The 22,261-nt window shown below is 50.1% G+C and overlaps 3 protein-coding genes across 4 annotated transcripts; 1 reads left to right on the top strand and 2 right to left on the bottom strand.

Annotated features, from left to right (window-relative positions):
* Nucleotides 1-86: 86 nt before the first annotated feature.
* Nucleotides 87-7,313, bottom strand: CTDNEP1 (CTD nuclear envelope phosphatase 1). Its single transcript, XM_033089354.1, has 8 exons — nucleotides 6,516-7,313; nucleotides 3,868-3,934; nucleotides 3,652-3,770; nucleotides 3,376-3,447; nucleotides 2,843-2,959; nucleotides 2,494-2,605; nucleotides 1,997-2,081; nucleotides 87-1,698 (listed from the first exon to the last, which is right to left on the bottom strand). Exons 1-8 carry the CDS (start codon nucleotides 6,615-6,617, stop codon nucleotides 1,638-1,640), a joined length of 735 nt encoding a protein of 244 aa, XP_032945245.1. The 5' UTR covers nucleotides 6,618-7,313; the 3' UTR covers nucleotides 87-1,637.
* Nucleotides 7,314-7,744: 431 nt separating this feature from the next.
* On the top strand, nucleotides 7,745-16,920 carry ELP5 (elongator acetyltransferase complex subunit 5). The gene is made up of 8 exons (XM_033089352.1): nucleotides 7,745-7,898; nucleotides 8,056-8,116; nucleotides 8,201-8,281; nucleotides 13,621-13,841; nucleotides 14,957-15,138; nucleotides 15,570-15,665; nucleotides 15,793-15,893; nucleotides 16,524-16,920. The coding sequence occupies exons 1-8, from the start codon at nucleotides 7,760-7,762 to the stop codon at nucleotides 16,636-16,638; spliced, it is 996 nt and encodes a 331-aa protein (XP_032945243.1). The 5' UTR covers nucleotides 7,745-7,759; the 3' UTR covers nucleotides 16,639-16,920.
* A 218-nt stretch (nucleotides 16,921-17,138) lies between these two features.
* CLDN7 (claudin 7) lies at nucleotides 17,139-19,513 on the bottom strand. Of its 2 annotated transcripts, none has more exons than XM_033089356.1 (4): nucleotides 18,807-19,513; nucleotides 17,797-17,883; nucleotides 17,593-17,677; nucleotides 17,139-17,505 (listed from the first exon to the last, which is right to left on the bottom strand). In XM_033089356.1, exons 1-4 carry the CDS (start codon nucleotides 19,027-19,029, stop codon nucleotides 17,343-17,345), a joined length of 558 nt encoding a protein of 185 aa, XP_032945247.1. In that variant the 5' UTR covers nucleotides 19,030-19,513; the 3' UTR covers nucleotides 17,139-17,342. The 2 variants fall into 2 exon arrangements, with proteins under 2 accessions (XP_032945247.1, XP_032945246.1); XM_033089355.1 differs by having other exon boundaries at nucleotides 17,146-17,505; nucleotides 17,797-17,961; nucleotides 18,807-19,508.
* Between the last annotated feature and the right edge of the window lie 2,748 nt (nucleotides 19,514-22,261).

The following is a 22,261-nucleotide window of genomic DNA, read 5'->3' as shown; positions in this document are numbered from 1 at the left end:
CAGCCCTGACGCCGCTAACTTAGCACCACCTACTGACCACCCCCCTGCCCCCGCCACGCCGTCAGCGTAATAGCTTCGGAATCAACTTGTGGGTTACGCAGGCGACGTAGCAAAGGTGGTTGGCTTTTGCTACCGTCAAAAATAACTGAAAACCCGTTTCCCGACCTTCCCCCACGAAGCTAGGGGTGAAAAGAAGCTAGGAGATAGTAATCATAACTTGAGACTTATTCATCAAAAATTCTTTTCGGACATAACGTAAAGGAAAAAGCAGAGAATTACAAGGATAGCTATTCAAGAAATGTGCTGGTACGCTAAAGACGGCCGTTGACACCAAAACAAAATAGTACCCAAATGGAGGAGGTGGCCTTCGGAAATACAGGAGCGCAGAAACGAAATATATGTTTAGAGAGATGCACAGAAAGCATAAGTACCAGGAATGAGTGGACCAAGAGGGAATGTAAAGGTCCGAAACGTTTGGGACTACGTCAGCGCGGAAGAACACCACTAGTATTTGTATCAACGAAATCATGTGATCTCAGAGAAGGGCGGAGCATCACGTGGCAGCTACAAGGAAGTAGAGCCGGCTTCGGGGAGGAGGGCGCGGGGAGCCGGAGGCGGGAGGGAGGTTAACCTGACCGGGGAGTGGACGGCCTGTGGCACAAGCTACCTGCGGGCGGCGCCCACTTAGCTTGTCTACGTCAGTCCCCCCAGCCCAGCCTCTCTCCAGCTATATGCCTTTTCTGGCATTCAGGCTTCTCCTTTCATATTTCTGTGTCTTGCTCTGGAGCTCGAGTCTTCTCCAGACATATAGCTGTACTTTTCGCTCCCAGCCAGGGCGCTGACCCTTCACTTCCCGCCAAATCATCTGATGTCAATGTTCACTACTTCATCAGACAACCCAACACCACATTTTCCCCTTACCCCTTGGGCCCAACAGCAGTCTCTCCCCTCTGCCTAGAGGGCAGGATGGATGTGAACAAAGACCCCTCCCCTTCATTTACCCAAACCCCAGAGAAGGACCTAGGGCAGCTTTGGTTTCCAAGTTATAATGCATGGTTTAAAAGAGAGGAAAGAAAAAAAGAGAAAAAAAAAAAAAAAAAAAAACTGGTTACAGGTCTGAGGAAATCTAGGAAAAAGGGAAAACAGAGGGAAAAGTAAAGGGAGGACAAGTTTGGGGAAAATCCAGTGGCCCAAATCCCAGTTTCCCACCCACAGCCCAGCCCTTGGAGTAAAGAATTAGATCAGTTTTATACAAGAGTTTTAAAAAAATCAAATCACAACAAAGCTGGCTTGGCTTCTCTCTGAGCCTCCTGGATTACCGAATGTCTGTCTCTCACTCTGGCCAGTCCTGTCTCTCCACCACAGACACAGTTTCGGCTCTCCTAGGCCTCTGCTTATGTCCCAGTCTGGGGTTTCCAAGGAGTTTGAACACGAAGTTAGAGTGAGGCTGCTTCAGAATCTAGCCCATGTGTCCATCCAGACTCCATACAGAGTGCAGGGCTCCCAGGGCAGAGAGGGGAGGGAGGGGCAGACCCTGCCCAGGCAGTCCTCACCATTGGACAGGGCATCAGACGGCATCCTGAGGGCTCACCCTCCCTTTCCCCCCCACCCCAACTCAGGTGGAGGGGGAGCAGCTGTCACCAGAGCCTATGTTGGTGAAGGTTTCGGCTCAGCACAGAACGAACATCAGCGGTGAACCTGGGATGACAATAACTTGCATTGGTAGAGTCCTTATAGTTAATATCCCCACAACACTAGTGTGAGGCAGCCTCACTGGAGATGTGGGGCAGAAATGATCACCATTTTCAGATGATGTTCAGTTTGCCCAAAACCCAACGGCTAAAAGTGATGAGCTTTAGTCTAAGACCTGGGCTCAAATGCTAAATTCTTAGGGAAGAGAGATAAGTAAGTAAAACAGGTCAAACTTTTTTTTTTCCTCTTGGGATTCCCCCACCTCCTCCTTTCCTCAGAAATCTAAGTGTCTAGCTTCCCTTACCTGAGGGCATCCAGCATTGGAAGCAGGTTGAGAAGGGCGGTGTCGCTGGGGTCACTGAACCAGGATTTGATGGGGATGGCATTGTCTAAGTTGAGTGAAAAATGCACATGAGAACAAAGGATTCAAAAGAGACAGGGTGTTTTTTTCTTTTATTTGGGAGTAAGGATCATTACTTTCAAATATATACCTTCCACCCAAACTCAATAATCTAAGTAAAAACCTTCTTGATTTATCCTCCAAAATAAAATTAAATTTCGATCACCACATATCATACTAGTGTGAGGCCTCTGGTCAAACTTATTGTCATTGTGTCTCACCTGCTTTTAAGAAATCTGATTTATGAAATGATCATGTGGGAGAGAGGGGAACGTCTCACTTAGAAGAGAAACAACTTGCATCCTGACCTACAGTAAACCAGGCATCACAACTCCACGTATTCAAAATACCTCCTCAGAACCACTTCCTGGTCCTGCCAGACTCACCACCTTCCCCCATACCTGGATGGCTCCTGTAAGCCCCCGGGGAGTTATCCAGGATCACAATGCTGGAGAGGTCACTGTGGACCACAGAGAGGTCCTTGATGTAGCTGCCCAATTCCAAAGTGCAGTGCTGGAAGGCAGGGTAAGCTGGGCATCAAAAGGAAACTCGCTCTCTGTGACTGTCCTCCCCCCCATCCCAACAACGCCTTGGGCAGCCAATTCCCACAAAGGGGATCATGCAGTATACCACCGCCCACACACATACGACTAGAAGGTCCCATTTCAGGGCAATTGCTTCCAACTCAAATCACTCCCTGGTGGTCTGCCTCTGGAGCTTCACTCTTAGACCTGGATTCTAGCCCCTTACCTGTCTGTAGTATCTCCTCTTGAGAATGCTTCTGCTATTGTCCAGTTTATCTGCCACAGCAGAGCCATAAATCTCCATGCTTGCTGTGAATACTACCAGCTCGTACCACTGGCTCACCTGAAATAGACAGGGGAAAGGGAGGTGTCAGAAGAGGTGATCATCCTTTAGATACACAGTTCCCATTCACCAGGACTGCAGCCTTGTCCTTCAGGACTTTCAGCAATATCAAATTATCTCTAAGGACACAAAATTGTGAACGCCCCCAAACTCAAGTCTTAGGCACCATACACCCTTAAGATTCAGAGATGCAAGAACAAAAGAACAGGAAGCCTGTGGAAGAAAAGAATTACATCAGCAAAACAAATGAACCCGAACTAGTGAAAGCCATTCTCCAACCATCCCACAGCCTCCCCTCTTCAAAATTGCCCTTATCCATTTCTCCTCACCCCTTACTTCCTCCAAATTCTCTAAATTCCCAGAACCCTAAAACCATTCCTTCATAACAGAGCTCCCTTTGGCTTTCGCAAACTCACCACTTCTAAGAAGAAATCCACATGGGGCCTCTTATGTACAAAAAACCGGACAGGATGTTTGTCTATTACCACCTGTAGAGGAATAGGGAAGGGCTAGGGGAAGTACTGAGCACCAGGACATGGCCTAAAGGACACCCTCCCATTGCCTGCTTCCCTCCTTCAGGCTGACACTGGTGCCAGAGGATGGGGATGGAGATGAGACATTCTGGGATTGGGAAAGGGAGTCCAGCCTAAGACGAATAACAGCCATAACCATTCCATTCCATCCCCACACACCTTAAGGATGAAATCAGGAGGTGTTCCAGGCCGGACTGTGGGCCTCAGGACCCCATCATGATGGGAGTGAATAAGTGTCTCATCCAGATCCAGCACCAGGATCTTCCTCTTCACCTGGCCTGAACCACAACAGGAAGGGAAAACATCAACCAACCTCCAGCCCAGACCTTGACTCCTACCTCACATTAGAGGAGTCTTCTCAGCCAGCACACATACCTAGCCGATTCCGGGACACAGGAGATAAGGGAAGGATATCATATCGAACAGTTTGGTACTGAATTACCTAAGAACAAGAGAGAGAATTAGAACCCTTGACAAGGAAATCTTCCCTAGTAACAATAGGTAGCACATGTTGAATATTTACTATATGTTGGGTACCGTGTACATGATTCAGGATTATTTCATTTATTTCTCAAAACAACAACAATAATATCATCTCTGTTTTAACGATAAACTGAGGCTTAGAGAGGTTAAATACCTTGCCTAAGGCCACACAGCTAGAAATTATCTTATTTAGTTGTCTGTCCCCACAGTTAGAATGCAAACTCCACGAGAGCATGGATTTTTGTCTCTATCATGGCTGAATTCCTAGAACACTGTAGCAGGGGTGGTCAGTTCATCTTAGAATCTATGAAGTGGTGCAGCCAGGATTGTATCCACGCAGTCTGACATAAGAGCTCGCCCTCTTAACCGTATTATCCTGCTATACTGAACAAAGAAATGCACAGCCCTCCCCACCTCCCCCCTAAGGATTCTTCATGACAACTCCCATCACCTCCCGCTAGAAACTGAGCTTCCTTAGTGTAGTAGGAACAGGAGTCAAGAGGGGAGGTCCTTGGGTCCCTAAGGGGAAGAGAGGTTGAAGCAATCCAGGGGTTGTCAGGTCAGCTAAGTTCCTCTGGCTGGGGGCCACCAGGCCTATTTTAACCAGCCACCTGTCCATTTCTGTCTCTAAGAGCCAAGTCACAAGTTGCAAAGAACCTCAGCCCTTTCAACAGCCTCCTTTTCCTGGTACCTAGGGCAAGGCAGAGAACGCTGGAAAGCCCCATCTGCCAAGCTGACTGACAGGGTGTGTGGAGAAGGCCACAGTGAAGTAAGGGCTGTGAGTGAGAAGTGAAAGGACAAGGACATCACCCCTCAGCCTTCCAGCTTCTCCAAGCCTTCTCTAGAGGCTCCTATTTCTAATATTCGGATCTCCCCCATGCAAACCCTGGTAATTCCCTCCTCTGCTCTTTCCTTTGAAGGCACCAATGCTTTTCAGTCCATCCCTAGAGCCTTCCCCAGAATCAGGCTTCCCCTTGCAAAGGAAAGGGCCCTCTCCCCCTAATCCCAAGGCATCTGCCCTTCTTTTCTCCCTGGGTGGTGATGAGGGCCGCAACAGCTCGAGTGTCCTGCCCTGCTAGCTCGGGTTGCACATGCGGGGCATGTAGGGAATGCTCCAAGCGTCTGCCAGAAGGGGGTGGGGGGTGGAAACCAGACTGGAAGGGAAGAGAAGACAAAGGGCTGTGGGTCAGTGCCACCCAGAGGAGAGCCACTAACCTCTGGATGGGCTGGAGCACTATTCCCTGCAACCAGAACAGAAAATTGTGGTGTTAGGGAGAGAAAATGGGAAGCTCACAGCAAGGCCAGGAAGAGAGGATGGTAGCTAACATGTAAAGAAAATCCCAGGAGCTAGCCCTACACACATCTCAGCATCTATGACCCCAGATGCTTCTTGGATCCTAACTCTTGTCTCAGGTAAATAGCCCTACCTACAACCATGACCGCCGAGAACAATCCTCACCCTATATCAGGATGTGGAAACAGTAGAATAGTAAAGGAGACACTGAAGCCCAGGCCAGACCCATTCCCCCAAGTCACCACCCCTACCTCCTAGGGCTTTCTTGACCTAGGCAGGCCCTACCCGTTTTTATTGTTTCAAGTTTTACTGAAGTATGCCAAAGAGTACAGACCAGAGAACCTCTGCACCCAAGCTCACTGAATCTCCCCAGACTCCTTCAGAAGATTCTCCCCAGTGGTGATGAGAACACAAGAGACCATTCATTAAATGATGTTAGCCTAAGGAGCTTTGACCTTGGGGAAAAGCTATAGCGAAGGAAACCCAGAGACATCTGAGCACATGCACAGTCTCCACTACCCACAGTATCCCTCAACAAGGAATGCTAGGGTCTCCGGGAGAAACAAGTGTGCCTTCAGAGTCAAGCCTACAACTGACAAATGCCGTCTTCTAATAGGGACACCCCAACTTTTATATGCTCCCTTCCACAACTAAAGCAGCCCAACATAAAAGCATCTTTTAGTCCCAGGGTCTCAATAAATCAACATACTCACACTATGAGGTAAGTTTTTCAGGGCCTTTTTGGAGGAGTTCCCTTAATGCAAGCGGCAGGGGTTTCTCCTTCACACCCAGGGCTTTTCCCAAGTTTCCATCCTCATCACATATGCCCTCCCAGCCACCCCCACCCTTGACACACAAGCCAGTCACTCCCTTGTTATAAGACCAAACACACAAGGAGGGTCTTTCACAAGTCCACATCAACAGATATGCTGCCATCAAACAGGTGTTCCCCGCCTCTGTTTCTTCAGCAACAACTCCAGCTTTCTTAAGGGCGCCCCACCCACCACCCTAGACCCCAATAGTTGCAAAATCCGGTCCCCGTCTAGGCCCCCGGTTCTCAGTTCTAATACAAGGGTCTCCCTCCTCCCCATCCCACCCCACGCCCAGCTAAAGGTGCCCTAAATCTCTAACGGGAGAAGCTGCCGCTAGGACTCCGTTCCTAGGCCCAGAGGCCCGACGCTTTCTGAAAACCCGTGAGCACCACTGACAGAGGTCCCCACCACCACCGGCGCCCACCGAGGCTCACCGTGCGGATCTGCCTCCGCAAAAGGTAAATGAAGAAGCTCCACAGCTTGGCGGCGAAGGCCACGAACGTGCGCAGCCCCAGCAGACACTGCGTCCGCATCATCCCGATGACCCCGGCACCGCCGGCCCTGGGGCCCCCGCGGCCCAGCTCCGCCAGCCCCCCGGGGGCAGCCCCCCGCTGCCGGGAGGGGGAACGGGGGCCCCGAGTGGCAGGAGAGGCCGCAGAGAGGGGCACGGAGAGGAAGGCTCAGAAAGCCACCCCCAGCGAGGGGGAAGCCCAGAGAAACGGGGAGCTGGGGTACAGGCGTGGGCAGCCCGCAGGGGCCCACATGGGCAGGGACTGGCACCGACGGCTTCGCGGAGGTTGCGGGCCGAAATAGGTTGGGATAGGACGGGGTCCTCAGAGACCAGCAGGGAAGGGGATGAAGAATTGGGGGAGGGGGTTGTGGGGGAGGGGGCTAGGGATAAGGGAGGGAGGGAGAAGGGGGAGGGGAAGAGGGGGAAGAGGAGGGTGGCCCGCTGCGCAGGCGCGCTAGGGGGCTGCCCGGGGGAAAGGGGCGGGCGGGGGCAGGGGTGCGCGAAGGGCCGCGGCCGTGAACCGGCCGGTTGAGCGAAGGAGCGGGGAAGGAGGGGGAGGGGGAGCCGAAAGGCGCGGATGGCTGACCCGGAGCGGCCTCCCCCTCCCCGAGGTCTGGGGCGCCTTAGCCGCTGAGGAGCGGGGCTGCAGTCTCTGCAGCAGGATTTCCCACTCTGACAGGCGCCATTTTACCGCCCAAAGGGCTCCCTCCTCCCTTCTTCCCCCCTCCTCTTCCCCTCTGACATTACTTCCGGTGGTGACGTGTATTCGCTTCACCGGGACTAATGTTACCCCTACTCGGCCTGTGGGGGTGGGGAAAATGAAAGTGGAATGTGTCCCGAACAAGGCCGCAGTACCGCGCACGCGCGGAGGGTGTCGATGGGGCGGGGTCTGGGGCCCCGCCTCGAACCGGGTAAACGGGGCACAGACGTCACTTGTCCCCGAGTTCAGGCCGCCGGACGAGCTTGTGAGGCCACCTGCCCTTTCTATAGACAACTGTCCCCACCACTCTTCCTGCCCTATTCATGGTAAAAATGTAGACAGGGGTGTCGTCCGTACGTCTGTGCTCCAGGCCTTAGGATGGGCCCCTCTGCGTGAGCCCCTGTGGGAAAATTGAACATACCACCTCCTATCTCCGACTCTGCCAGATCTTAGTGGTGGGAGGGATCATGGATGCCCCGCCCCTTCAGCTGGACGGGGCGGAGCAGCGAGTCGTGACGCCATCAGAGCGCGTCGGAGAAGGGACGAGACGCGTCTTGGAGATGTTGGAATCTATATTGGCTTCTGGCGGGCTGGTGCTGCTTCGGGGTGAGGGGTCGCAGGCACGGGCTTCAGAAGTGGGCTCAAGGGAAGGAAGTGGAAAGGAAGGATCATGGGTCACATGGTAGGGGCAGAGGTTGCGACGGGTTCGTGAAAGTGTAAAACTCAGTATTGTCATGCTGTTTATGCGTCTCACTCTCCTCAGACTCCGTGGAATGGGAGGGGCGCAGTCTCTTGAAGGCGCTTATCAAGAAATCTGTACTGTGGTGAGTATTCCGCAGCGTCTCTCCATCCTCCTGGGAAAGGAAGCCTGGGCCTCACCCTTTGACACTGCCTCATATGTGCCTCAGTGGGGAGCAAGTCCACATCCTGGGCTGTGAAGTGAGCGAGGAAGAGTTTCGTGAAGGTTTTGACGTCAGTATCAACAGCCAGTAAGTACAAATTAAGAGAGAGTTAACTGGATGTGGGATCTCTATTGCTAAGGAACTTCTCTTGCAGTCACAAGTGCAGAACCTGGTATGTACCATGTTTCCCCCAAAGTAAGACCTAGCTGGACCATCAGCTCTAATGTGTCTTTTGGAGCAAAAATTAACATAAGGCCCGGTACTATATTATATTCTGTCTTATATTAAAATAAGACCGAGTCTTATATTAATTTTGGCTCCAAAAGACACATTAGAGCTGATGATCCAGCTAGGTCTTATTTTTGGGGAAACACAGTAGTAGCAGCTACTTATTCATTGAATGAATGGATATGGGTCTTTCAGGAGGCGAGAATTAGTAAGAGGAAGGCTAAGGAGTGGTGAATATCTGGAGAATCTAAAGCAGAGACTGCGGAAATTGAGAGAGAAATAGAGGGTTATAAAAGGCCCACAGTACAGTTTAGCACTAGAGGCTGTACTGGGGAGAAGAGTAAACATGTTCTGCTTTTTGAGTTATTCAGAATCTCATGATACTTAATCCAGACATGGATTCCAAATTGCATCACCACTTAACTGCAAGCTACTAAGGAACTTGTTACCATATATGCAAAGTTAGGGAGGTATGGGAAGGCATACCTGTTCATGGAAGGTGGAAGAGCTTCCTGAGGTCAGACACATAAAAAGATATCTGATAGTGACAGGTCTTACAGAGTATAAAAAGGAGTTTAGATGTTATTGTAAAGGCAGTGGAGAGTCATTTGAAAATTCGGGAGGGGAGTGATAACATCATTCCTGTTAGAAAGATTCAGTGACCACAGTGTGGAGAATGGGTTGGCAAGGGGCAGCCTGGAGCTAGGGAGACCAGGTGGGAATGCTATTGCAGTAATCCTGGTTCACTCATGTGGCTATGTACTGAGCACCAATTGTGAACCAGGTGCTGTGCTGGGCATTGGCGGTACAGTAGTGAATGAGGTAGACGTGATCCCCGTTCTAATGAATCTTAGAGAATAATGGTAGGAAGTGACAGAGGCCTGGCTTAGGGGAGTGGCAGTAGTGATGAAGAGTTTAGGACAAATGTAAAAGAACTTTGGCAAGTAGACTTCCAGGACTTATAGACTGATGTGGGGTAGCATCCAGATTGGGAGGTCCCTGAACCCATCTATGTTGCCTGGTTAAGAAAGACTACTTTTGGCTCGAACCAAGATAGTGCGGTAGGTAAATGTTGTATACCTTCTCTCACAACCACATCAAAATTACAACTAATCTACAAAACAACCATTATTGAGAATTGCCTAAAATCAAGCTGAACTGAAGCCTTTCAACTAAAGACATGTAGAAGAAGCCACCTCCAGACTGGTAGGAAGGTTGGAGACAATGGGCTTCCTACGTGTGACCATTACCTACGTGTGACCCATACCTACATGTGACCATTAAAGATCGGGAGGGCTATTTCAGCTGTGGGAGTCCCCCCATCCCTTAGAGGAGTGAGAGATCCCAGCCCAGTGTTCCAGTGCCAGGGAGAGAAGTCCCCATAATTTTTGATTGTGAAAACCAGTGGAGATTGTGACTGAGTGAGACAGTGCAGCTGCACTCCTAGCCACTCCTCTTTTTTTATTTTTTTAAAGATTTTATTGGGGAAGGGGAACAGGACTTTATTGGGGAACTGTGTACTTCCAGGACTTTTTTCCAAGTCAAGTTGTCCTTTCAATCTTAGTTGTGGAGGGTGCTGTTCAGCTTCAAGTTGTTGTCCTTTCAGTCTTAATTGTGGAGGGCGCAGCTCAGCTCCAGGTCCAGTTGCCATTGCTAGTTGCAGGGGTGCAGCCCACCATCCTTTGTGGGAGTCGAACCAGCAACTTTGTGGTTGAGAGGACGCGCTCCAATCAACTGAGCCATCCAGGAGCTCAGCGGCACCTCAGCTCAAGGTGCCGTATTCAATCTTAGTTGCAGGAGGCGCTGCCCACCATCCCTTGCGGGACTCGAGGAGTTGAACCGGCAACCTTGTGGTTGAGAGCCCGCTGGTCCATGTGGGAATCGAACCAGCAGCCTTCGGAGTTAGGAGCATGGAGCTCTAACCACCTGAGCCACTGGGCTGGCCCCAAGCCACTCCTCTTAAAGGGACCATATGCGGACTTACCCACCAGTGGAATCACTGGCTCTAAGGTCCGGCACTCGGGCAATAGCTGGAAAGGCAGCAGGGACATATGATGGGCAATTGAGTTGTCTGGCGTGGGACAGGGATTTGAGAAGTGGCTTTCTCCTGGACGGGAGAGCTGGCAGAGGCCATTGTTTCTGTGCTGAGCCCTCCCCATTCCCCACCTGCAGTCGCAGGTGGCCGCCATATCTGAGTCTCTGCTGTTCATTTGCTACGCCCAGGTGATTGGAGACCCTGCCCCACCCAGGCTGCTTTCAGTGGCTTTTTCATGCACACTGCCTGCTTTTGCTCAAGCTGCAGACTTCCCTAGGTTTGCGGAACCCAGACAACAGCATCTGCTTGAGTGTGTCCTGTACCTCTGGTTGAGCAGCCCTTAGCTGGCACTAGCAACAGCTGGCCTTGGTTTATGGCTTGGCCTCTCAAGGTGTTTCCAAGTACAGCATGAGCAGAAGCCATCTGTGGATTTCTTTCTGGCTCCTGCTAGGTGGCCCTAAGTGGGGTACGGGCTGTGGCTGAAGCAGACCTACAGCAGATCCCCTCCAAGGTGGTCCTGGGGCTGGTGCCAGCTTCAAAACAAGAAGTGGCCAGCTTCAAAACAAGCTGGAGCATCACCCAGCTGGCAACAACTGGACAGCTGGACAGCTGGCAACCCTAATCCCCAAGGGGCGGATTAGGCAGACACCAGAGTCCTGCTGAGGAAGATCCTGCTCCGTAGGGTCAGCCCCTACACAACAACTCTTCCACTGTAGTCAAAGCCAGTCCTCACAACCAGTGAGCCCAAGGGTCAGTCCCTCCCACTGATGTGCAGTTATCAACCAAGGCTCAACTACAAGAGGAGGGCACACACAACCCACACAAGGGACATACCTGGAGCATGTGGCTTAGATGACCAGAAAGACTGCCACTGAACCCCACAGCACACCTACTACATAAAGCCTCTCTACTAAGACCGGAAGACATAGCCCTACCTAACACGTAGAAACAAACACATGGAGGCAGCCAAAATGGGGAGACAAATAAATATGTCCCAAATAAAAGAATAGAACAAAGCTCCAGAAAAAGAACTAAGCAAAATGGAGTAAGCAATCAGATGTAGAGTTCCAAACACTGCTTATAAGAATGCTCAATGATCTCAGGGAGAACTTCAACAGAGAGATAGGAAGCATAAAAATGGAGATGAAAACCATAAAAAAGAACCAGTCAGAAATAAAGGATACAATAACAGAAATGAATATATTATGGGGAATCAACAATAGATTAGATGAAACAGAGGATCCAACCAGAGATGTAGAACATAAGGTAGCAGAAAACACCCAACAAGAACAGTAAAAAGAATCCAAAAAATTGAGAATTTAAGGGGCCTCTGGGACAATATCAAGCATACCAACATTCACATTATAGGGGTACCAGAAGGAGAAGAGAGAGAGCAAGGAATTGAAAACCTATTTGAAGAATAATGACAGAAAACTTCCCTAACCTAGTGAAGGAAATAGACATACAAGCCCAGGAAGCACAGCATCCCAAACAAGATGAACCCAAAGAGGCCCACACCAATACACATAATTAAAATGCCAAAGGTTAAATACAAAGAGAGAATCTTAAAAGCAGCAAGAGAAAAGCAGTTAGTTAACCTACAGAGGAGCCCCCATAAGACTCAGCTGACTTCTCAACATAAACTTTGCAGGCAAGAATGAAGTGACAGGAAATATTCCAAGTGATGAAAAAGCAACGACAGATAACCAAGATTGCTTTGCCCAGCAAGGCTATCATTTAGAATTGAAGGACAGATAAGGAGCTTCCTTCCTGGACAAGAAAGCTGAAGGAGTTCATCACCAAACCAGTATTAAAAGGAGTCTTAGAGGGACTTCTTTAAGATGGGAGTGGGGTTAAGGATGGGCGAAAGGGGAAGGGATTAAGAAGTACAAATTGGTTGTTATTCAGTAGTCATGGGGATGTAGGGTATAGCATAAGGAATACAGTCAATGATAGTGTAATAACTAGGTATGGTGCCAAATAGGTACTAGATTTATCTGGGTGATAGATGGGAATAGGGTTGGGGGCAGGGTGAAAAAGGTGAAAAAGGGTCAGGAAGGTATTAGGAAATACAAAGTGGTAGTTAATACAGTATGGGGCATATAACCAACAATGTTGTAAAGATCATGTAAGGTGCCAAATGGGCTCTGGACATATCAGGGGGATCATGTCATAGACTATGTAGATGCCTGACCATGTTCTACACACCTGAAGCTGAAGTAGAATAATATTGAATGTCAACTATAACTAAATATATAGGTATGTATTGTCATGGGATGTGGAGTACAACATAGGGAAGGTAGTTGATGGTTTTGTAACAGCTATATAAGATGGTCAGGGGTAGAAGCTTGGGGGGTGGGTTATCACTATGAGGGGTTTAAATAACTATTACATTGTTCTGTACACCTAAAACTAATTTTAAAAAACTAAACAAAAAGAAAGACTACTACCTGGTCTCGGTAGCTCCATGGATAATAACAGTAGTTTACCTCTGTTGAGCCCTAATTTTGTGTCACCCATTGTGATAGAGGTGATCCTATATGTTAAGATGGCATTCACAAGGGAATGATAGAAATGATAGAAATCAGAAGATAGAAAGGAGGTGTCTGGGAACAAGTTGTGCCACCGTGAAACTATTCCAGGATTTCTACTCCACACCAGTCTCCCTTTCCTGAATTGCTATTTTTTTTCTGTAGTTAGTACCACATGATTTAATTCTTGACCTCTAAGCTGTTCTGCAGGCTGGAACCATGTCTCATTCTTCCTTTCTCTTTATCCATCCAGAGAATGATACATTTTAGCCACCACTCAGGAAATATTTGATAGTGATGATTAACATTTATTAAGTATTTAGTATGTCTGTGCTAAAAGTCAAGTTGGTATCCCTACTTTACAAATGAAGAAACTGAGTCTTAGAAAGATTAACTAATTTATCATTTAGGTGACCTTGGGCAAGTAACAGAGTCAAGCTTGGAGCTCAGTGCTGTTTGATGGCAAAGTCTGTTTTCTCAATCACTATATTCTACTTCTCCGTAATTAACCTTTCACTAGTATTTAAGATTTTAGTGAAAATGGAGAAAACAGAGCCACAAAGATCACAGGATGAATTTCAGGACTGGGAGGATGGGGCAGTATTATGTTGTCTCTTATTTTCTCTTTGCAGACTGGTTTACCATGATCTCTTCAGAGACCCTCTCAACTGGTCAAAGACTGGGGAAGCCCTTCCAGGGGGTGCCCTGGGAGCCTTGAAAGCCATGTACAGAAGGCCAGATCCTGGTCCTGTCATCATTGCTCTTGATTCGCTTAGCTGGCTGCTGCTTCACCTTCCCTGCACCACACTCTGCCAGACCCTACATACTCTGAGCCATCAAGACACCTGCTCTGGTGAGACCCCTCCTTCATTACTTCCCCTCACACATTTCCACCTGCCAAGGAACCTACCCCTTTCCTCTACCCTACTAAAAAACATGTCAGGGATCTCCAAGTGGACCTTCTTTCATCTCTTTAACCTTTATACTAGTTCTTGACTTCTGTATAATGCCACCTACCAGTCACTGTTTTCTCTTCCAAGTTCTTTTTTACTCATCCATTTCACTCATTTATTCATTCAACAAACATTAAATATATACAGTGTACAGTGTCAGATACAATTCTAGATAATGGGAAAATAAAGACTAACTGCAGTCAGTTCCTTATCTTACAGGAGCTCAAAGCCCCACAAAGGATACAGACAAGTAAACAAGCAGTTACAAGATATTCTGATACGGGCCATGATGATAAACATGCCCAGAATACCTTAAAGGAATGAACTGTCTTGACAAAGAGTCAGCCAGGCAAATTGGGCCAGGCCAGCAGCACTGGGACTAGCCCAGAAGTATACTGTGGGTACTGGCATGGGCTTTAGAGTCAGATACCCAACTTTGTGTTAAGGTACTTGATCTCAGTTTTGTGGTTAAGGTACAGTGCTTCAGTTTCCTTTGTAAAAGTGTGGAATTGCCATTTTTGTAGTTCACATATGCTCAAATGTCAAATATGAGCAATCTCATATGGTTCAACCCAAAAATGCTGACCTTTGTAAGGATTGAAGTGTTTGGTGCAATGCCTGACACTCTCTGTAAATGCTCCCAAAAAGGGAGGGAATCAAAGGCACTAACTAGGATCTAGGCAAGGTCCAAAAACTGCAAGTACTTCAATATGTACGAGATCAAGCAGGGACCAGATGATGCAAGTTAATTCCATCCTGAAGGCCATCAGGCGCTCCTGAGGATTGTAGTCAGAGTGCTGCCTTGATCAGATTTACATTGGAATAAGAAAGCACATTCAAGGTGAGGCTGAAAGAGGCTCAAAGCAGGGCCGTGAAAGTGGCCAGTCACTCAGGATTGTGGTAGAGCTGTGATGGAAATGTGGGCCTCTCTTTCCTTTTTTCCTCCTATTCGATCCCAGGTTTCCACCCTGAATGCTTCCTGCTGCCCTTTGTGCCCTTTCTTGTCCCTGTCCAGGTGACACCTCCCCAGTAGCGCGGGTGTGTGTGCTAGGCCTGCTCCATGAAGAGCTTCACGGCCCAGGCCCCATGGGAGCATTGAGCAGCCTTGCTCAGACTGAGGTGACTCTGAGTGGTACAGCAAGCCAGACCTCGGCTCACATCCTCTATCGGAGGCCGCGACAGCGCCCAACACATAAGGTCAGAAGCAGCACAGGAGGACTAGGGGTTCGGGTCAGAAGGGAAGAACAATAAAAAGCTGATGTGATAGAACACTTCTCTGTGCTTTCATCATTTCATTATTTCCCTCATTTAATCTTCACAGCTACCCTGTGAGATAAATTTGTTTTATTATCCCCATTTTGCAACCTGGGAAATTTGGATCCTGTCAGCTTAACCATTGAAAGACAGTGCCTTCCAGGAAATCGAAAAGAAGAAAAGACTGGGAGTGGTTACTAGGGGGGATAAGGAACAAGCTCATATGGAGAGGTTTAAAGGTGGAGATCAAGACCTGAAAGCAGCCAATTAAGTTATATAGCTGATTGGGGGTTGGGGGGTGTTAGGCCTTTAGTTGTCTCTGGTTTGTTTGGTAAGATGGAAATCTTTCAAATGCTCTTCTTTCTTTTCCCCAGATTCAGTGGTTCTCCATCTTGCCTGACTTCAGCGTGGATCTCCAAGGGGGGCCCCCCCTAGAGTCCCAGCCCCACCCACATCCTGACACACCCCTGGTATCTAAGAGTGCCAGAGCTGGAACAAGGGAGTAGAGTTGGGGGTCTGGCAAAAAGAATAAAAACTGCAGAGGTTAGGGGTGGGGTCAGGGATGGGGGAGAGTGGCAGCATCCTTTGTACTTACAGGTTGATCCCACGACTCATTTGACCTTTAACCTTCACCTGTCCAAGAAAGAGAAAGAAGCCAAAGATAGCCTGACCCTGCCCTTCCAGTTCAGCTCTGAAAAGTAAGGTTGGGGCCTGTATGCTCAGGTTCCTGAATAGAGCCCAGCATCTGGGCCTGAGAGGTGGGGTGACAGCAGGTTATTGATTAACCTCTTAGACTTTATAGGGGCTGAAGTCCATCTCTAGAGCCAAGTCTGGGGAGTGGTTCTCTACCCACCCATACCACAACAATGGCAAAAGGCTTTTGTCTTTTTTCTCTCCATGGGTCCCAGCTCCAGGGTTGTTCCAGAGCAATCTGGGCCTCGGCTGAGGCAGCCCAGACCCTGGGGAAGTGGCCCTGTCTCCAGGCAATGGTGCTAGAACAGGAAGCTAGATGGGGAGGGCAAAGGCAGGTTAATAAGGGCTTAGTAGAAGCCTGTTCTGTGCCTAGTGTGTGGGTGGATGAAGCAAGACTATGGCAGGATCCTTGCCCTCAAGCTACTAAGAACTTAGAGTATTATTAGGAGAGCAGTATAAGAGTATCTATTTCAGTGCCACATAGTGCTTCAGTACTAACTAAAGGAGTTCAGAGAAAGGGACTTAGACCAAGAAAACATGGAGGACAAAGAGGAGTCAGTCACCAGGTAGAACATATCCAGATAGGACCCGTTACCCACCCTCACCAGCACCAATTCTCCCCTCTCTCTCCTCAGACAGCAGGCTCTACTGTGCCCTGGTTCAGGCCAGGCAACCAGCCACATCTTCTATGAGCCAGATGCCTATGATGACCCGGACCAAGAGGACCCAGATGATGACCTAGATATTTGACTGGCCATGAGATTTGACCAGCCTGTAATTGGAGGGGGAGTGTGTAGGCCTTGGGCCCATAACCATCCTTCCATTATTCCCTCTAGTCTTACCCTGTGCCTCCCCCACCTTTGTTCCGTGTGTCTATGGAAGCCCTGCCCTATGACCCATGAGTCAGGGAGTAGATCCATTCATGACAGAAAGTGGGGTGGGGGCAGAGGGGAAGATGAGAGACTAGGAAACCCCTCCTCCAAGCCTAATAAAGTCTTTTTTTATTATTATTAAAAAAGAAACTCTGGTAGCCATTTAAGCAAGAATTGGGAGTGGAAGGGACTGGAGGAAACCAAACACCTGAGTCTTTTAGAGTCAATAGTCAAAGTGTTGGGACCTGAATGACAATGAAATGGTGGAACAGGGATAGCTGAAATAGGCATACTTTAGGCTCCAGGCTTCTTGTAGGATCTGGGTAGGGAGAAAGGAGAGGCCCTGAAGGAGAAAAAAAAGCCTTTTTTCCAAAACATACTTTTTATTACTGTACAAAAAGCACACCCACCCCTTTTTGTCTCCCTCACCCAACCCCCCAGGGAACTGTACATGGTGTGCAGGACTGGAGTGACCAAAGGCTTCTGCTCCGCACCCTGCCCACAGGCTGGGCTCTGCCCCAGGGCCCTTCAGGTGTTGGGGCACACCCATGGGCTACCAGGCAGGGGCAAGGGGATCTCAGCTCACACATACTCCTTGGCAGAGTTGGGCTTAGGGTAGGAGCGGGGTGCACGGTACCCAGCTTTACTGTCGTTCCCAGGACAGGAGCAAGAGAGTAGTGCACCTCCCAGGAGGGCCAGAGCAGACCCTGCCCAGCCAATGAAAATGGCAGGACCAAACTCATACCTGTGGAGAGAGGGGATTGGGGTCAGAAACCCTGGCCTGCCTCTCCCAGCCCCAGGACCCCTTAGGAGGCAGGGCTCCCATACTCACTTAATGTTCATGGGGACCAAAGGGTTATAAAAGTCTGTGACGATCTTGTGGCCATACCAGGAGCAAGCTATCAAGGCAGCCAGACCTGGAGAGAGAATGAGGATTCAGATATTATGAGCCCCCAAACCAGCACCTTGCCCACCATCATTCCTCCAGGATGGGAGACAGGAGAGCCCTTGAGCCCATCTTGGACCTGTGACTTACCTGCCACGATGAAAATGATGCCTCCAGTCATGGCTATACGGGCCTTCTTCACTTTGTCGTCTCCTCCACAGCGTGTACACTTCATGCCTATCGTGGCCACGAACATGGCCAGGAAGCCGAGCACCAGGGATACCACCATTAGAGCTCGAGTGGCCTGAATGGCCGCTGCAGGGAAGGGGCAAGGACGCCGTCATCGCTAGGAGTGCAGGCGGCTCTCGGACCGTTCGAGCCTTCGAACCGCCCACAGTGCCCACTAACCAATGGCCGCTGGACCCCGTCGCCAGCCTGGGGGCCTCTCGGTGTCCAAGTCCCGGGCGGAAGTAGAGTGGATCCCGTACCCTCCCGACGCCGCGGCCTTCCAGCTCCGCCCCGCCCTCTCTTCTCTAGTACCCGCCCGGGGCGCCCAGGTTTCGATGAAACTGCCCCGAGTAGGGGGAAGGGTGAAAGGGGACAGCTAATAGGACCGGAGGCAACGGCCTCTCCGGAGACCTCGCGCGGACCAAAGATGACGGCCCGCGTCCTAGTTCTGACCCCACTATCGAGGCCATTGGTTTTGTGGCTTCGGCTAATCGGCCGATAAGATTAGAGGCCGCAGGCGGCGGCCCAAGTCTGACGGAGCGTACGGCTCTTCCGCCCTCGGCCCGACCCTGCGGCCTCGGCCCTGCGCCACCCTTTGTCGGAGAGAAAAGGGCGGGAGCGGCGGAGGCCGTTGCCTGCCCAGGGCGGTGAGGGAGGGAGGACCCCGGCCCAGGACCTGGCCTCTACGAGAGAAGTTGGGGCGGAAGAGGGGCACCCGACCGGGGGGGTGGGGGGGTGGCGGGCCCACGTGCAGCCGCCGGAACCCCAGTCCGCTCTGGCCGGCACCACGGCCCCATCCCCACGGCTTCCGCTCCCTCCTCTCTCCAGCGACTCCCAGGCAACCAAGGGCGTCGGTCAGCGGGGCCTGACCGACACCCCACCCCTTGACCTCGGCCCTGGGCGCGTCCGCCCCGTCGGTCCCGCGGTCTTACCCGGCAGGGCGAGCACCGAGTCGTACATCTTGCAGCTCATCATGCCGGTGCTCTGCGTGACGCAGTCCATCCACAGACCCTTGTACATGGCCTGGGCCGTGATGATGTTGTCGCCCGCGTACGAGCTCATCTGCCACTGCGGGATGGCTGTGCACGCCACCAGGCCCACCCAGCCCATCAGGGCCATGGAAAAGCCCAGCAGTTGCAGGCCCGAATTGGCCATTTCCGCCCTCAGAAAAGACCGGGGGCGCCGGGCGGGCGCCTCTGCAGTAAAACAAACAAACCTTGAAGGGCAACCCCACAAAAGACAAGTTGGAGTTATAAGTCGCCCGAAAAGTCAAAAAAATTTTGATCCAGTGACTGCAAATATCTGATCACCCGAAGTAAACACAAATCGCCCCTCTGGCGGTGCAAAGGTCTCAGTAGAGGGAACAGGTTACGACCGGAGAACTGCTGGTCAACAAAGGCGATCTGCGAAGGCCAGGTGTTTCCTACTGGTGCTCTCCGCGACCCTACCCAAACAAAAGGTGGAGGGGCCGTACAGGCGCGGTCCTGGGTGCTGGAAGTCTCCAAAGTACCCGGGGCTGTCGGCCGGAGGCTGCTGTGTGAGAGAGGCGGTGCGAGGGAGAGGTTGTGCCAGAAACCTCAGCCGTGAGCCGGCAGGTGCGAGCGGACAGGTGCGGCGCACCTGAGTATATGTAGGGCGTCGGGGGCGCGTCCCCGCGGGCACCCGGAGCGCGGGGGGGGGGCGGGACCGGAGGGGCTGCCGAGAGTGACCTGACGTCACCGAAGGGACACTTACCTAGGCCGGAAGTCCCGGCCCCCACCCCTCCTTGCCCAGGTAATGAGGAAGAAACCTGAGCACCAGGGTCACGCCCCTTCACTTGCCCGGCTTTGACCGCAGGTGGGGAGGAGGCGGAAGCTTCTTGGAAGTCCCACGCTCAAAGTCGGCTCCTCTGAACCGGACTTCGCTCGGGCACCAGGATGCCCCTTCCCCACTCCCCAACAGATGCGCCAGCGACGCTGCGGAGCCAGAGTGTAGAGGACGACCCCGGCCAGTCTTTGCTCTGCCTTTCCTCCCCGAAGGGACCCTAGGCTTCTACTCCAGGCGCTCTTTGTTCCGCCCTACTTTTCCCCCACCTTCTGCTCTTTCTTCTCCTTTTCCTTCAGTCTCGGATCCTAGTGGATCCCACCTTCAGGGGCCCTGGCTCCAAGCCCTCAGAACTCCCAGAGGCACCTCTCCAGCATGCCCCCGCCCCTGGCCGCTGTCCTTCGCTCTTCTACCCTGCTCTCCAACAGACACCCGGCTTCCATGCATGGGCCCCATCTTCTTGGCCCCGCATTCTAATCCCAGACATGACAATGCCTGGACTCTTTGCACCCCACTTCCCGGTGGTCACTAACCCCTCCCGCATCAAGGGTCATTGTAACAAGGGAAAAACCACCATGACCAGACGCCAGCTGAGAGTGGGGAGAAGGGTAACACCTCCGTCTGAGTCTTGGCCACACGCCTCACTCCCTCCCTGGAGCCTTTCCAAATTTGTCCTTCACCTTCCCCTCTTCTCCGCTCCCCCCCATCCATGCTAGCATTTCTTTCTTTCATTCTGAGCCACGACCTGCCTATTTGTGTGAGCTCTTCCATCCTCTCCCGTTCTGCCACATTAGAACCAATATGTGGTTCTAATGTGACCTTTGATTCAGCCCTCAGATTCAGCTCCCAGCTCACCCTTAGGTTTCTTCTCTCGTTCTTCCCAAACTATTGCCCCATCTTTCCTCTGGATATCTCTTCCCAACATCCCCATTCACTCATTCCTCCCTCATCTTTTATCATGGCCCCCTTCCTGCCTTTTCCACTTCCTATTTCACTCCCCTTTCTTTTAGTCAACCTTTGTACCCTATCCGCAGCCCTCCTGGAGTCCAGCACCACCAGTTAGTCTTTCTTTGCATCTCCCTGCCCAGATGTCTCCCAGTCTAACTCCTCTCTCACCTCACAACTCTCGGACTGGCACACCTTTATTACTTTGTCTCTCTCATTTCATTCCTCTCTGTTTCTTTTACCTCATCTCTTGCATTTCCCATCTTCGTTCCTCCCTCTCAAATATTTCTTTGTAGATCTTTCCCTCTTTTAGTTAATAAACATATTAAAGAGCCCCTCATACCAAGCTAATTAGTCTGCTTTTCTATAAAATGCAGACTTTAATGTCTTTTATTCATTTTTATTTTTCTACTTTTTGATTAATGGTGCTTTTTAAAGGTATTTTCCAGCTCTAAAATTCCATGTTTCTCATTACTTAAGTATATCTAATTTTTCTCCAAGCTCACTGCCACCGCCTCAGGCCAAGCCAACAACACCTCTTGCCTAGACACTGCAACTACCTCCAAACCAATCCCCCAGCTTCCCTGCTTGTCCTTCTAATATTCAGTTTCTGATAACGGACTTTTTTTTAAACAAACAGATCTTGTCATTTCCTATGAAAATCCTTAATATTTTCCAATGGCACTCTTTTCCTTCTCTTGCTCCACTAGATTTGGCAAATGCCATACCATGGGTTACTATACTCTGTACTTCAGCCACACCGGCGTTCTCTGTTTCTGAAACGAACTACATTACTTCCCACCAAAGTGTCTTTGCACACTCTGTTTTCTATGCCTGGATGCTCTCCATTTACCCTCTGCCCACCTTCCTCTACCCAGCTGACTCATCCTTCAGCTATCAGCTCAACTATCACTTCTCTTAGAAAGCCTGGCCTGACTACCCCACCCCAGACTGACTGAGTCAGATCACCTGCTGAATGCTCTCACCGCTACTTTACTTTCAAAGCCCTTATCGTAGTTTGAAACTGTTTACTTTGTGTGGTTATTTATTCAATATCGGTCTCCCACTGCCCTATAAGTTCCAAGAGGGCAGAAATGTGTCTGGGTTTTAATCACAAATAAATATTTGATGAATGAATGAATGAATTTGCAAATTAACAATGTTTTCATTTACTTGTTCAACAAATATTTTCTGAGTACCTATATAATGTAGTAGTTTGTCACTGGGGATACAGCTGTAAACAAGACAGATAAAGACACTGGACTCATGTAACAGATTCTAGAAAGAGGAAGCAGATAATAAAGACATAAATGAAATGGTGCATGTTTTGAATGCAATAAAACAGGGTAATGTGATGAGGTTGGGCCCATTTTAGAGTGAAGTCAGGGAGACCTTTCTAGGAAGCGACTATTAAATAGTGAAAGAACAATGTTATAGCCAGAGGAAACAGCAAGTGCTAAGACCCTGTGTCAATTGTTCCTTTGAAACTTGTAGTATTAATTTAAAGCAGGATCTCTTAACCTCACACTATTGAATTTGGGGCCAGATAATTCTTTCATATGGGTGATGGTCCTGTGCATTATAGGATATTTAGCATCCTTGACTTTTACTGATTGGCTACCAGTAGAACACTCCCTAG

Source organism: Rhinolophus ferrumequinum, chromosome 21 (genome assembly GCF_004115265.2).
Source record: "Rhinolophus ferrumequinum isolate MPI-CBG mRhiFer1 chromosome 21, mRhiFer1_v1.p, whole genome shotgun sequence".
In the NCBI taxonomy this organism is placed as follows: Eukaryota; Metazoa; Chordata; class Mammalia; order Chiroptera; family Rhinolophidae; genus Rhinolophus; species Rhinolophus ferrumequinum.
This window is presented reverse-complemented; position numbering and strand designations above follow the sequence as displayed.